At 45.4% G+C, this 12390-nt stretch overlaps 2 protein-coding genes across 2 annotated transcripts; both read left to right on the forward strand.

Moving 5' to 3' along the window:
• Positions 1-333: 333 nt before the first annotated feature.
• On the forward strand, positions 334-2559 carry LOC122911522 (heat shock 70 kDa protein 1-like). Its single transcript, XM_044256288.1, has one exon. It carries the CDS (start codon positions 334-336, stop codon positions 2257-2259), a length of 1926 nt encoding a protein of 641 aa, XP_044112223.1. The 3' UTR covers positions 2260-2559.
• A 2184-nt stretch (positions 2560-4743) lies between these two features.
• Positions 4744-11995, forward strand: LSM2 (LSM2 homolog, U6 small nuclear RNA and mRNA degradation associated). Its single transcript, XM_044256296.1, has 5 exons — positions 4744-4972; positions 5596-5663; positions 10979-11009; positions 11126-11185; positions 11483-11995. Exons 1-5 carry the CDS (start codon positions 4970-4972, stop codon positions 11606-11608), a joined length of 288 nt encoding a protein of 95 aa, XP_044112231.1. The 5' UTR covers positions 4744-4969; the 3' UTR covers positions 11609-11995.
• The last annotated feature ends 395 nt before the right edge of the window (positions 11996-12390 follow it).

Consider the following 12390-nt stretch of genomic DNA (forward strand, 5'->3'; position numbering starts at 1 on the left):
ACATAAAAAAATTATTGTGTAATTCTATTAATACGAAGACCTAGAGTAGTTGAATTGATAGTGATAGAAAGTAGAATAGTAGTTGCCAGGGAGGGAGGAGGGGAATGGAGAGCGGCTTAATTGGTATAGAATTTCAGTTTTGCAAGTTAGAAAGATTTCTGGAGGGTGGTCAACAATATGAATGAACTTACTGCTGAACAGTATACTTAAAAAAAAACAGTTAAGTTGGTAAATTTCAGATTATGTGTATTTTTCTACAATTGAAAGTAATGAAATAAAAAAGCCCCGTGCCAAAACTTTATTTCATTTTTTCTTCTCAGGCCTCGGAAGACCATGGCTGCTGCTAAGGGAATGGCCATCGGCATCGACCTGGGCACCACCTACTCCTGCGTGGGGGTGTTCCAGCATGGCAAGGTGGAGATCATCGCCAATGACCAGGGCAACCGTACCACCCCCAGCTATGTGGCCTTCACCGACACGGAGCGGCTCATTGGGGATGCAGCCAAGAACCAGGTAGCCATGAATCCCCAGAACACTGTCTTTGATGCCAAACGTCTGATTGGCAGGAAGTTTAATGATCCTGTCGTGCAATCAGATATGAAACTTTGGCCTTTTCAAGTAATCAATGAAGGAGGGAAGCCCAAGGTATTGGTGTCATACAAAGGAGAGAAGAAAGCTTTTTATCCTGAGGAAATCTCTTCTATGGTGCTGACAAAGATGAAGGAGACTGCTGAGGCTTTTTTGGGCCACCCCGTTACCAATGCTGTGATCACTGTACCGGCGTATTTCAATGATTCTCAACGCCAGGCTACTAAGGATGCAGGCGTGATTGCGGGTCTCAATGTGCTAAGAATTATCAATGAACCCACAGCTGCTGCCATTGCATATGGCTTAGATAAAGCAGGTCAGGGAGAGCGACATGTCTTGATCTTTGATCTAGGTGGAGGCACTTTTGATGTGTCCATCCTGACCATAGATGATGGAATTTTTGAGGTGAAGGCCACTGCCGGGGACACCCACCTGGGAGGGGAGGACTTTGACAACCGTCTGGTGAGCCACTTCGTGGAGGAGTTCAAAAGGAAGCACAAGAAGGACATCAGCCAGAACAAGCGAGCCGTGAGGCGGCTGCGCACGGCGTGCGAGAGGGCCAAGAGGACTCTGTCGTCCAGCACCCAGGCCAACTTGGAAATTGATTCACTTTATGAAGGCATTGACTTCTACACATCCATCACCAGAGCCCGGTTTGAAGAGCTGTGTGCAGACTTGTTTAGAGGCACTCTGGAACCTGTGGAGAAGGCCCTTCGGGATGCCAAGATGGATAAGGTGAAGATCCATGACATTGTGTTAGTGGGGGGCTCCACTCGTATCCCTAAGGTTCAGAGGCTGCTGCAGGACTACTTTAATGGTCGTGATCTCAACAAAAGCATCAACCCCGATGAGGCCGTGGCCTATGGGGCAGCAGTGCAGGCGGCCATCCTGATGGGGGACAAGTCTGAAAAGGTACAGGATCTGCTTTTGTTGGATGTCGCTCCCTTGTCTCTAGGGCTGGAAACGGCCGGGGGCGTCATGACAGTCCTGATCAAGCGCAACTCCACCATCCCCACCAAGCAGACGCAGATCTTCACCACCTACTCAGACAACCAGCCCGGCGTGCTGATCCAGGTGTACGAGGGCGAGAGGGCCATGACGCGGGACAACAACCTGCTGGGGCGCTTTGACTTGACTGGAATCCCTCCTGCACCCAGGGGAGTGCCTCAGATTGAGGTGACCTTTGACATCGATGCCAATGGTATTCTCAATGTAACAGCCATGGACAAGAGCACAGGCAAGGCCAACAAGATCACCATCACTAACGACAAGGGCCGCCTGAGCAAGGAGGAGATCGAGCGCATGGTTCTGGATGCTGAGAAGTATAAAGCTGAGGATGAGGTCCAGAGAGAGAAAATCTCTGCAAAAAATGCTTTAGAATCTTATGCTTTTAACATGAAGAGTGCTGTGAGTGATGAAGGCTTGAAGGGCAAGATTAGTGAGTCTGATAAAAAGAAAATACTGGAACAATGCACTGAGGTCCTTTCATGGCTGGAGGCCAATCAACTGGCTGAGAAAGAGGAGTTTGATCATAAGAGAAAGGAATTAGAGCAGGTGTGTAACCCAATCATCACAAAACTCTACCAGGGAGGATGTACTGGGCCTTCCTGTGGGACGGGGTATACTCCTGGAAGGGCCGCCACAGGCCCCACCATTGAAGAAGTAGATTAATCTTATCTGGAGCTGGAGGGTTCTAGGGTGCCTCTAAGGTGAAATTTCTTCCCCTCATCTTCAAACGTTGTTATGATTATTGAATTGACTGTCCTGAACCTAAGTTACCATCCTTTTGGATTCTGACAAATCTTTTGTATACCATCTTTTCACAGTCCATGTTTCTGACTTTTAGGAAAACTAGGCCCCTCTGAACCATTTGATGAATTCGAATGTCTGCTATTTATTTCTGACCTCCCAACTTTCTTCTTCCTATGTGGATGGTTAAATGTCAGTCAGTAAACTTGTTCCTAAAACAAATTTTTTCTGGTATCTTTATTGATTTATTATTTTTAAGTTTATTATTTTTAAAGATTTATTTTAGAGAGAGAGCACATACACGCATGTGAGCACACATGAGAACGCTGAGGGGAGGAATAGAGAGAGAGGGAGAGAGAAACCCTAACGGACTCCACACTGAGCTCAGACCCCGATGTGGAACTCGATCCCACCACCCTGAGATCATAACCTGAGCCAAAACCAAGAGTCAGACCCCACTTGACTGAGCCACCCAGGATCCCCTGGGGTTTTTTTTGTTTTTTTAAATTTATTTAAGTCATATCTACACCCAATGTGGGGCTCAAACTTATGACCCTGAGATGAAGAGTCATATGCTCTTCTGACTGAGCAAGCCAGGCACCCCTTTTCCGGTATCTTTAGACTGTGAGTGTACCTTAAAAAGTAAGGTAAAGATTTCATGAAGAGTGTGAGTGTGGTCTGATTGTGAACTCATTGTGAATGATTAATTAAACTGGCTAGGGGAAAGTGTTTGAATTTTCATGAGCTAATTGTTTCCAGCAGGAAAATGACTCTTAATCATCAGGCACCTTTAGCTCCAGCTGGAGCAGTTGCTCACTATAGTTTCTGCTTATACTCAGTGAAAGACCGGTTTAGGTGCTTAGGGTTCAGCTGGGGGAACAAACTTCTGATTGATGTTCTCCTTATGACATTTAAAGCTGAGGTCTAGGGCATCCAGCGTCTGTGTACTCATAGAGTCTATTATTACATCCTTTACATGCAGAAAACATTTTTAAAACAAACTGCTGACAAATGGGTACTTTTCTGGGAGATGAGAAATGGAGAATTTAGTAGTCTTATTCCTTGAAGAAAATATTTTCACCTATTGTGTCATAATATCATATATTTATAAAACCCTTAGGGGCATGAGTGTATAAGTCTGTGTAACTGTACACTTGTGTCCTTTAGTGTTTGAGGGAACATATTTGGAAGTCAAATATTAGAATAGGAATTTCTACCCCTGAGCAAGTTTTTGTTTGGTTTTACTCAGTCCTTTACAGGGTGTAAGGAGGGTGTGAGAAACATGGGCTTTTAAAGGGTGTAAGAAACATGGACTGAGATTGGGTCCTTGGGAGAAATATGTTTATTGGGAACCTTTTTAAATTTTATATTATGCTAGTCACCATACAGTACATCATTAGTTTTTGATGTAGTGTTCCATGTTTGTTTGCATAAAACACCCAGTGCTTGGTGCAATCCGTGCCCACCTTAATATTCATCACCAGGCTCACCCATAACCCCAATCCCCTCCCTCCTAAAACCCTGTTTCTATTGGGAACCCTTGATAAAATCAAGATCAGTGCTCAGGCTCCTGATCTCAGGGACTTTGCAACATTTCATTTTTTTTTTTAAAGATTTTTATTTATTTATTTGACAGATCACAAGTAGGCAGAGGCAGGCAGAGAAAGAGGGGGAAGCAGGCTCCCTGCTGACAGGGAGCCGGATGCAGGGCTTGATCCCAGGACCCTGAGATGGATCGTGACTTGAGCTGAAGGCAGAGGGTTAACCCATAGCCACCCAGGCGCCCCAACATTTTATTTTTTAAACTTTTTATCGAAGTGTAACGGATATAGAAAAGTGCATAAATCAGGAGTTTTCCCAAGTTCCTCGACAGTTTTCTTTTTTTTAAAGATTATTTATTTATTTATTTGACAGAGAGAGATCACAAATAGGCAGAGAGGCAGGCAGAGAGAGAGGGAGAGGAGGAAGCTGGCTCCCTGTTGAGCAGAGAGCCCGATGCGGGACTCGATCCCAGGACCCTGAGATCATGACCTGAGCCGAAGGCAGGGGCTTAACTCACTGAGCCACCCAGGCGCCCCTCCTCGACAGTTTTCTTTTCTTTTTCTTTTTTTTTTTTTTTTAAAGATTTTATTTATTTGACAGAGAGAAATCAGAAGTAGATGGAGAGGCAGGCAGAGAGAGAGAGAGAGAAGCAGGCTCCCTGCTGAGCAGAGAGCCCGATCCTCGACAGTTTTCAATAGAGTGTCTGGAGGGTGTTAGCACCGTGGGCAGCACCATCAAGAAAAAAACCCCAAAGAGTCCATGAACCTCTAGAAAACTGGGCTAACAGCTGGGGCTCGCGCCTGCGTCGTGGAAGCCCGCCACTCCGGGAGGAAGTGGGAAGGCAGGAAGGCCCGCCCCTTTCCCCCGGCTTCAGCGCCCCTGCGGCTTTCCACAGCCCGCTCTCCCAAGTCCGCGAGTCGGCAGTGCGCTCCAGTCATTACTCAGAGCTCCCCCGGCTCTTCTCGCTGCGCCTGCGCGATTCTGTGCCGCCCGACGCGCGGGCTTCCATCCCGGTTGCCGCCCGGCCCCAGCCCCGCGGTTCCCGGCCCTCGCCTTCCCCGTCCGGCCGGCAGCCCGCGGCTTGAGCACCATGGTAGGTACCGTGACGTCACAAGGGGGCGCCCTGGGGGAGCGCAGGCGGGCCGAAGGTTGGGGAGCGCGGAGGGGGTCGAGGCTTTGACCCTCGGAGCCAGAGTTGGGCCCTTGGGTTTGCTCTTTATTCTTAGTTCCTGCGCCTTGCACACTGTGGAGCTCATGGGATTTTTTTTTACCCTTATGCGGGAACAAAACAAAAGAAATGCGTGGAAGAGTTGGGGACAGGAGGGGAGGGGAAAGCTTGACCTCGAGGAATATTTCTATGACGGAGGCCAGGCTTTGGGAGGGTGAGAATGGGACGCTTTCTACAGTTGTGCCCACTGGGGGTTGGGGGGTGGAGAGGAGCCCAGGAGAGGTGGTTGATTGAGAGCCCGACCCGGAGAGCGAGAGGGGTGCAGGGCAGAGCATCTCTCTGGAGCTTTAAGTCAGGGGCTCAGTGAAGTGTGTTTGGGCTCCAGCCGGAGTATTGTGTTCCGGGGGCCCACAGAGTATTTTTTTCCTGTGAAGTTTTGAGAACTGCCAGAGATGTGGCCGGGATCCCAATATCAGTACTGGGAGGGGCACTCCTTCCTACCCTGTGTATAACTTCCCCGGTGATATTTTCCCTCTCTCGCCCAATAGCTCTTCTATTCCTTTTTCAAGTCCCTGGTGGGCAAGGATGTGGTCGTGGAACTCAAGAATGACCTGAGGTAGGCACCTGTTCCCGCAAGTTGTAGGGGGTGGGTATATGCGGGGCTCTGGAACCCCTTTTGACAAGTATTATTTGAGGGCTGGACAAAATGGGAGAGATACAAAAGAAATAAATGACCTGTGCCCTTTGGTTAAAGTACTAGAGAGCCATGAGAGGGCAGAGGCATCGCTAAATTTATGTTTTTACAAAACGAACATAGTTTTGTTTTTTTTCTGATTAAACTGTTTACTCAATTATGGAAATGTAGGAATCAGTTCCACAAGTAAAGCTGTATTACAGGGGCGTTTGTAATTTTATTTGCAGTAGCCAAAAATTGGAAACAAATAGCCATCTACAGGGAATGCGTTAAGTTGTGATATTCATGATATTCAGCTGTCACAGAGGAATAGATGTATTGATACGAAGAGCTGTTGCAGAATGGTAGATGTGGCACAACTCCATTTTGTTAAAGAGAACGTAAAGGATAAACCGAAGACCAGTGCAGTCCCTTATGTCTGCTTTTACAGCCTCTACCCCCTTGTGTCATTAGCTCCTAATTAGCAACCAGGACATGGAGTAAATGCTGTATTCTTGGAGAGACTTTTTTCCTGGTCCTTCTAGCCAAAGTTAGTATCTGTTATATAGTCTATTTTCTTCCTAGTAGGTGCTTCTGAAATTGTGATTTCATAAAAGTATGTTTAGTATTTACAGCCTGTCCTTCCTACAGGACCAGGACCATGTTTAAGCTCACCTTTGTGTACCTGAGTTCTGCAATAGGCCTAGTATATCATAGGTGCTTAATAAGTGTGTGCTGAAAGAAGAAAAAATGGCTAACATTTGAGAACATCTTATCAACTAAGCACTATTCTGAATACTTTACATTTATTAACATTAATTCTTTTAACAAGTCTGTAGCACACATACTATTGTTGTCTTACACATGAGGAAACTGAAGCATAGACAGGTTAACTGCTCAAGTCTACACAACTAGTAAATGACAGCCAGAACTGAAGTCCAGTTCTATCTGGCTTGCACACGTTTGCACTCTTATTTATTTATTTTAAAATATTTTGTTTATCTATTTGACAGATCACAAGTAGGCAGAGAGAGGGGGAAGCAGGCTCCTTGCTGAGCAGAGAGCTGGATGTGGGGCTCCATCCGAGGACCCTGGGATCAGGCCCCTGGGATGGTGACCCGAGCCGAAGGCAGAGGGTTTTAACCCCCTGAGCCATGCAGGCGCCCCACATTTGCACTCTCTTAAATTAAAAACGATTGGTTAGAGAAGGACAAATACCATATGATTTCACTAATATGTGGAATTTAAGAAAACAGATGAACATGGAAAAGAGAGAGGCAAACCAGAAAACTTTTTTTTCCTTAAGATTTTATTTATTTATTTGACACACAGAGAGAGGGAGAGAGCACAAGCAGGGGGAGTGGCAGAGAGAGGGAGAAGCAGGCTTCCCTGCTGAGTGGGGCTCGATCCCAGGACTCTGGGATCATGACCTCAGCCAAAGGCAGACATTTAACCAACTGAGCCACCCAAGTGCCCCCAGAAAACAGACTCTTAACTATAGAGAACAAACAGGATTGTTGGAGGGAAGGTGAGTGGGGGCATGGATTTGGTGGGTATTGAGGCCGGCATTTGCTGTGATGAAGCTTGGGTGCTCTATGTAAGTGATGAGTCACTAAATTCTACACCTGAAACTAACATTACGCTGTATGTTAACTAACGAATTTAAATAGAAATTTGAAAAAACAAATAAATAAAAATGGGGTCATATTCTTTATGCAACTGTGAAACTTGCTTTTTGCTTAGCAATATGTTGTGGATATCTTCCATGTCAATAAAGTTGATCTTTAACATTCTTAATGTCTATATGGCATTTTTTTTTTTTAAGATTTTATTTATTTATTTGTCAGAGACAGAGGGAGAGAGAGCGAGCGAGCACAGGCAGACAGAGAGGCAGGCAGAGGCAGAGGGAGAAGCAGGCTCCCTGCTGAGCAAGGAGCCCGATGCGGGACTCGATCCCAGGACTCTGGGATCATGACCTGAGCCCTATATGGCATTTTTTTAAAAAGGTTTTTTATTTTATTATTTATTTGACAGACAGAGATCACAAGTGGGCAGAGAGGCAGGCAGAGAGAGAGGAAGGGAAGCAGGCTTGCTACCGAGCAGAGAGCCTGATGCAGAGCTCAATCCCAGGACCCTGGGATCATGACCTGAGCCAAAGGCAGAGGCTTTAACCCACTGAGCCCCCCAGGCGCCCCTATATGGCATTTTTATTAGCTGGCAGGAACTAATTTAATTGAGACTTTGCTGTTGGACATTTTAGGCTATTTCTTGCTTTTACAAATGATGCTGCCCGGAACATCATTATGTGTGCAACTTTGAACACATCTTTTTCTTTAGAAAAAAATCCTTTAAAAAACTTTCCTTTAAATTAAATAATATTTAAAGTATTATTACCTGATGCTCTTTTAGAAAATTCTGTTTATTTAATTTTCTCAATTTTTAATTTAAATTCCAGTTAACATAAAGGGTAATATTTTCAGGTGTAGAATTTAGTGTTATCACTTATATTCAACACCCAGTGCTCATCCTTAATAGGATGAGCCCTCCTTAATACCTAACTTTTTTAAAAAGATTTTATTGGTTTTTTTTTTTTAAGATTTTATTTATTTATTTGACAGATAGATCACAAGTAGGCAGAGAGGCAGGCAGAGAGAGAGGAGGAAGCAGGCTCCTGCTGAGCAGAGAGCCCGATGTGGGGCTCGATCCAAGGACCCTGGGATCATGACCTGAGCCAAAGGCAGAGGCTTTAACCCACTGAACCACCCAGGCACCCCTAAAGATTTTATTTTTAAATAATCTCTGCACTCAAGGTGGGGCTTAAACTCACAACCCGAAGGTCAAGAGTCACATGCTTAAACAGACTGAGCCAGCCACGGTTCCCACCTTTAGAAACTTTGAATCAGTGTATTCCCACCTGCCCCCAACAATATCTTCCATGATTCTTTTTGAGATAATTTCTCAGTGTGGGAAACATTGACACACTGATGTCAATGTCAATGTCAAACATTGATGGCGTATAGATTGGGGCCATATAGAGAGACAAGTATGGAAGTCAACCAGCTAGGCAATTCTATGAGAGGATTTGTTTTTGGTTTCCTCTTTTCTTCTTTCTGGGTCTTCCATATGGCAAGAGTGACTTACATTATAGCCCCATGTCCTAAAACACGGACTTAGAAGATTTGAAGATAGTCCATTGGTATGGGAGAAGGGTTCTTTCCTCTCATGCTTGTTTTCAGACCATTGTGCCAGATATTAAGAGACTGAATGAAATGACACCACCTATGCAGTTTCGGAAGTGACTTCACCGCTGCAGAAGGTAATATGGTGTTGTCAAAGTCTTTCCAACAGTCAGGGATGTGGGGAAACCATCATAAAGAAGTATGTTTCTCAGGCAGCGGATTTTAAAGACTTAAAATTTATCAACAATTGGGGCCCAACCGAGAACTGCCAGCTTTATTTTTGGCAAGATAAAGACTTTCTTAACCATCTGAAACACCCAGATGCCCCCAAGAGTCCGACACTTAAGCAACTGCACATTACAGTCATTTCGTTAAAGTTTTAAAAATTTTTTTTGAAGATTTTATTTATTTGACAGACAGAGATCACAGGCAGGCAGAGAGAGAGATAGGAGTAAGCAGACTCCCCACTGAGCAGAGAACCCGATTCGGGGCTCAATCCCAGAACACCGGGATCATGACCTGAGTCAAAGGCAGAGGCTTTAACCCACTGAGCCACCCAGGCACCCCAGGTTTTTAAATTTTTTTTTATTTCATTTGTGAGAGAGAGCACAAGAAGGGGGAGCAGTAGGCAGAGGGAGAATTAGGCTCCCCGCCGAGCAAGGAGACCAATATAGGGACTTGATCCCAGGACTTTGGGATCATGACCTGAGCCGAAGATCGACACTTAACCTACTGATCCACCCAGGCAGCCTGAAAGTTTTTTTAATAACAAAAAAATAGCAAGGGCAATTAAAGAATTATTCTTAGGGAGGAAAATATTGATAACCTTTAGCATACTACATATGCACCCAACAAACGCTATCCTAACCTGTGTTTCTTTGTCTCAGACTTAAGAAACCTTTGAGCACACATCAGTGTTTGAGAACCACTGTTCTAAGGAACATAGAATCTGGTGATGACATGCAGGGTAGTTAGGATAAAGGCGGCCAGGATGGAGGCTGGCCTAGACTGAGGTGTAATAAGACCTTGGCTTGTAGAAGTCAAACTAGAAAGAGAATTTTAGAGATGTTAGGAAAATGTCACCAAATGATGGGGACATGGGTCATGGAGGATGGTGAAGTACAACTCAGAATTTGAGGTTGTGAGACTGTTGAGGCCACTCACACAAAGTAAAGAAGTTGGGAGAGAGGTAGCATGACTTGGAGCCTCGGTGACCTGATAACATTCCTCATTCACATTTCAGAGGGCCCAGGGATTGAGAAAAGGAGGGGACATCTTGTGCCTGCATCACCAAGAACAATGTTAAGCTACTTTGTCTACTTTACATATGGGGTTCCAACAGATGTTTGAGAATAGCTGCTGGTTTGGGGTATCAGACAGATGTGGCCTCAAGTCCCTGTTTCTTTTACACTTGTGCACATTACACAATCTCTGAGTCCCTGTTTGGTAAGAGCTACCTTGTGAGGTATCCGTAAAGATTGCAAGTACTATGTGGAACGCGGGAAGTCCCTGTTTCTTTTACACTTGTGCACATTACACAATCTCTGAGTCCCTGTTTGGTAAGAGCTACCTTGTGAGGTATCCGTAAAGATTGCAAGTACTATGTGGAACTCGGGCCTAGTTTGTAACAGTTGTTTAATACTAGCTTCTAAGAGTGCCTTGGCTTGGGTGCCTGGGTGGCTCAGTGGGTTAAGCCGCTGCCTTCGTCTCAGGTCATGATCTCAGGGTCCTGGGATCAAGCCCCACATCAGGCTCTCTGCTCAGCAAGAAGCCTGCTTCTCTCTCTCTCTCTCTCTCTGCCTGCCTTTCTGTCTACTTGTGATCTCTCTCTGTAAAATAAATAAATAAAATCTTAAAAAAAAAAAAAAAAGTGCCTTGGCTTTAGGAGATGTGAGGTCTAAAATAAACACTGCAATAAAAGCGTTGTCTTTCTTGATCCTGGGCTTAGGAATGCCCCCTTTTTAGTTCTCTCTTCTGCCTTCCTCAAACCCCAGCTATGTTCCTATCCATGGTCTGAAGTTGTCTCTCGGTTGATTTTGGTGTAAACTGATTGGGTTCTTTCGTCTTCTCCCCCAACAGCATCTGTGGAACCCTCCATTCTGTGGACCAGGTGAGATATGTAGGAGCCTAGAATGGGGTCTTGGGGAAGGAGAAGGGAGAGTTTCAGGGCTGGGTGTTTGCATCTTGTCTCTAGAGCTAATGATGGTGTTTGTCTTCTTTTCTTAGTATCTCAACATCAAACTAACTGACATCAGTGTTACAGACCCTGAGAAGTACCCTCACATGGTGAGTTGGTGATGGTGAAGAGGAAACAAAAGCAGGAAGTTCCTGGGTGGATAGCTGACATTCTTTTTTTTTTTTTTTGAAGATTTTATCTTATTTCTGTTTATTTGAGAGAGAGAGTACATGAGCTAGGGTGGGGGGCACGGGGGACAGGCAGATGGGACACCACCCAGTGCAGCACCCTGAGATCACTACCTGAGCCAAAATCAAGAGTCAGATACCGAACCGACTAAGCCACCCAGGTGCCCCAGATAGCAGACACTTTTAACGGTGTTTTCTTGTTTATCTCTCTGGGTCTAGTTATCAGTGAAGAACTGCTTCATCCGGGGCTCAGTGGTCCGCTATGTGCAGTTGCCAGCAGATGAGGTGGACACACAGTTGCTACAGGACGCAGCAAGGAAGGAGGCCCTGCAGCAGAAACAGTGACGGTTCCTCCCTGTCCCTCTTCTGTTGGTGACCTTTCACCTCAAGTTGCAGCCCAGGACCCCTCTCCCGTATTTGAAGGCTTTTTGTCTTTTTTTTTTTTTTTTTTTTTTTTGTCTTTTTTGAATATTGGAGACTTTTTTTTTTCTCTTTCAAGGGATGAGTGGATGAGAATAATAATAGTGGGGAGCAGCTCTCCTCTGTTGAGGAGGGGAGGATAAGTAGGCTGGGGAACTGCAGACCTGCCTTGTCCTCAGCACCTGCCTTTCTCACTCCTTCCCTGGATATAGTGAGAGAATCTCCTAGATCTCTCCAGGACAGCATGTGATTCATTTTGGGGATGGAAGGAATCTGTCCCGCATCGGGAATAAACTTATGATGCACATTCGAGTTCTGGTTCTGTGTGTGTTTTGGGAAGGAGCCTGGAGGGTGGGAAAGGGATGTTGGAAGTCGTCAAAGCCCTGCTGCTCTATTATCCCAGCCAAGAATCCAGCCCAAATTCCCAGCATTATCTGCCACTCTTCTCCCTGGTGTAAACTATGTAATACCTCACCTGGGCTACAGCATGTTTCTTGAACATGCCTCTACCTGTATGGCTTGCCTACGATGGTCTTCTGCTTGTACTGTACCCACAAGGAGTACCTGTTGCCTTTCCATGTCTGTCCTGTGAACCTGACAGTTAATGTTATGAGACACCAAGATGCAACCGATGTTGCCAGACTGCCTCCTCAACCCAGCCAAACCACTTCACGCTTTCGGAAAATAACGGATTAATACGAGTGACA

The sequence above is a fragment of the Neovison vison genome, chromosome 1, assembly GCF_020171115.1.
Source record: "Neovison vison isolate M4711 chromosome 1, ASM_NN_V1, whole genome shotgun sequence".
NCBI classification, from domain to species: domain Eukaryota; kingdom Metazoa; phylum Chordata; class Mammalia; order Carnivora; family Mustelidae; genus Neogale; species Neogale vison.

Excerpts from the sequence above, each read along its gene's own strand:
- LOC122911522 (XM_044256288.1), top strand. The coding sequence starts at position 334 with ATGGCTGCTGCTAAGGGAATGGCCATCGGCATCGACCTGGGCACCACC.
- LSM2 (XM_044256296.1), top strand. Across the intron at positions 5,664-10,978 it reads GAACTCAAGAATGACCTGAG|CATCTGTGGAACCCTCCATT; the intron begins GTAGGCACCTGT and ends CTCCCCCAACAG. Across the intron at positions 11,010-11,125 it reads CCCTCCATTCTGTGGACCAG|TATCTCAACATCAAACTAAC; the intron begins GTGAGATATGTA and ends TTCTTTTCTTAG.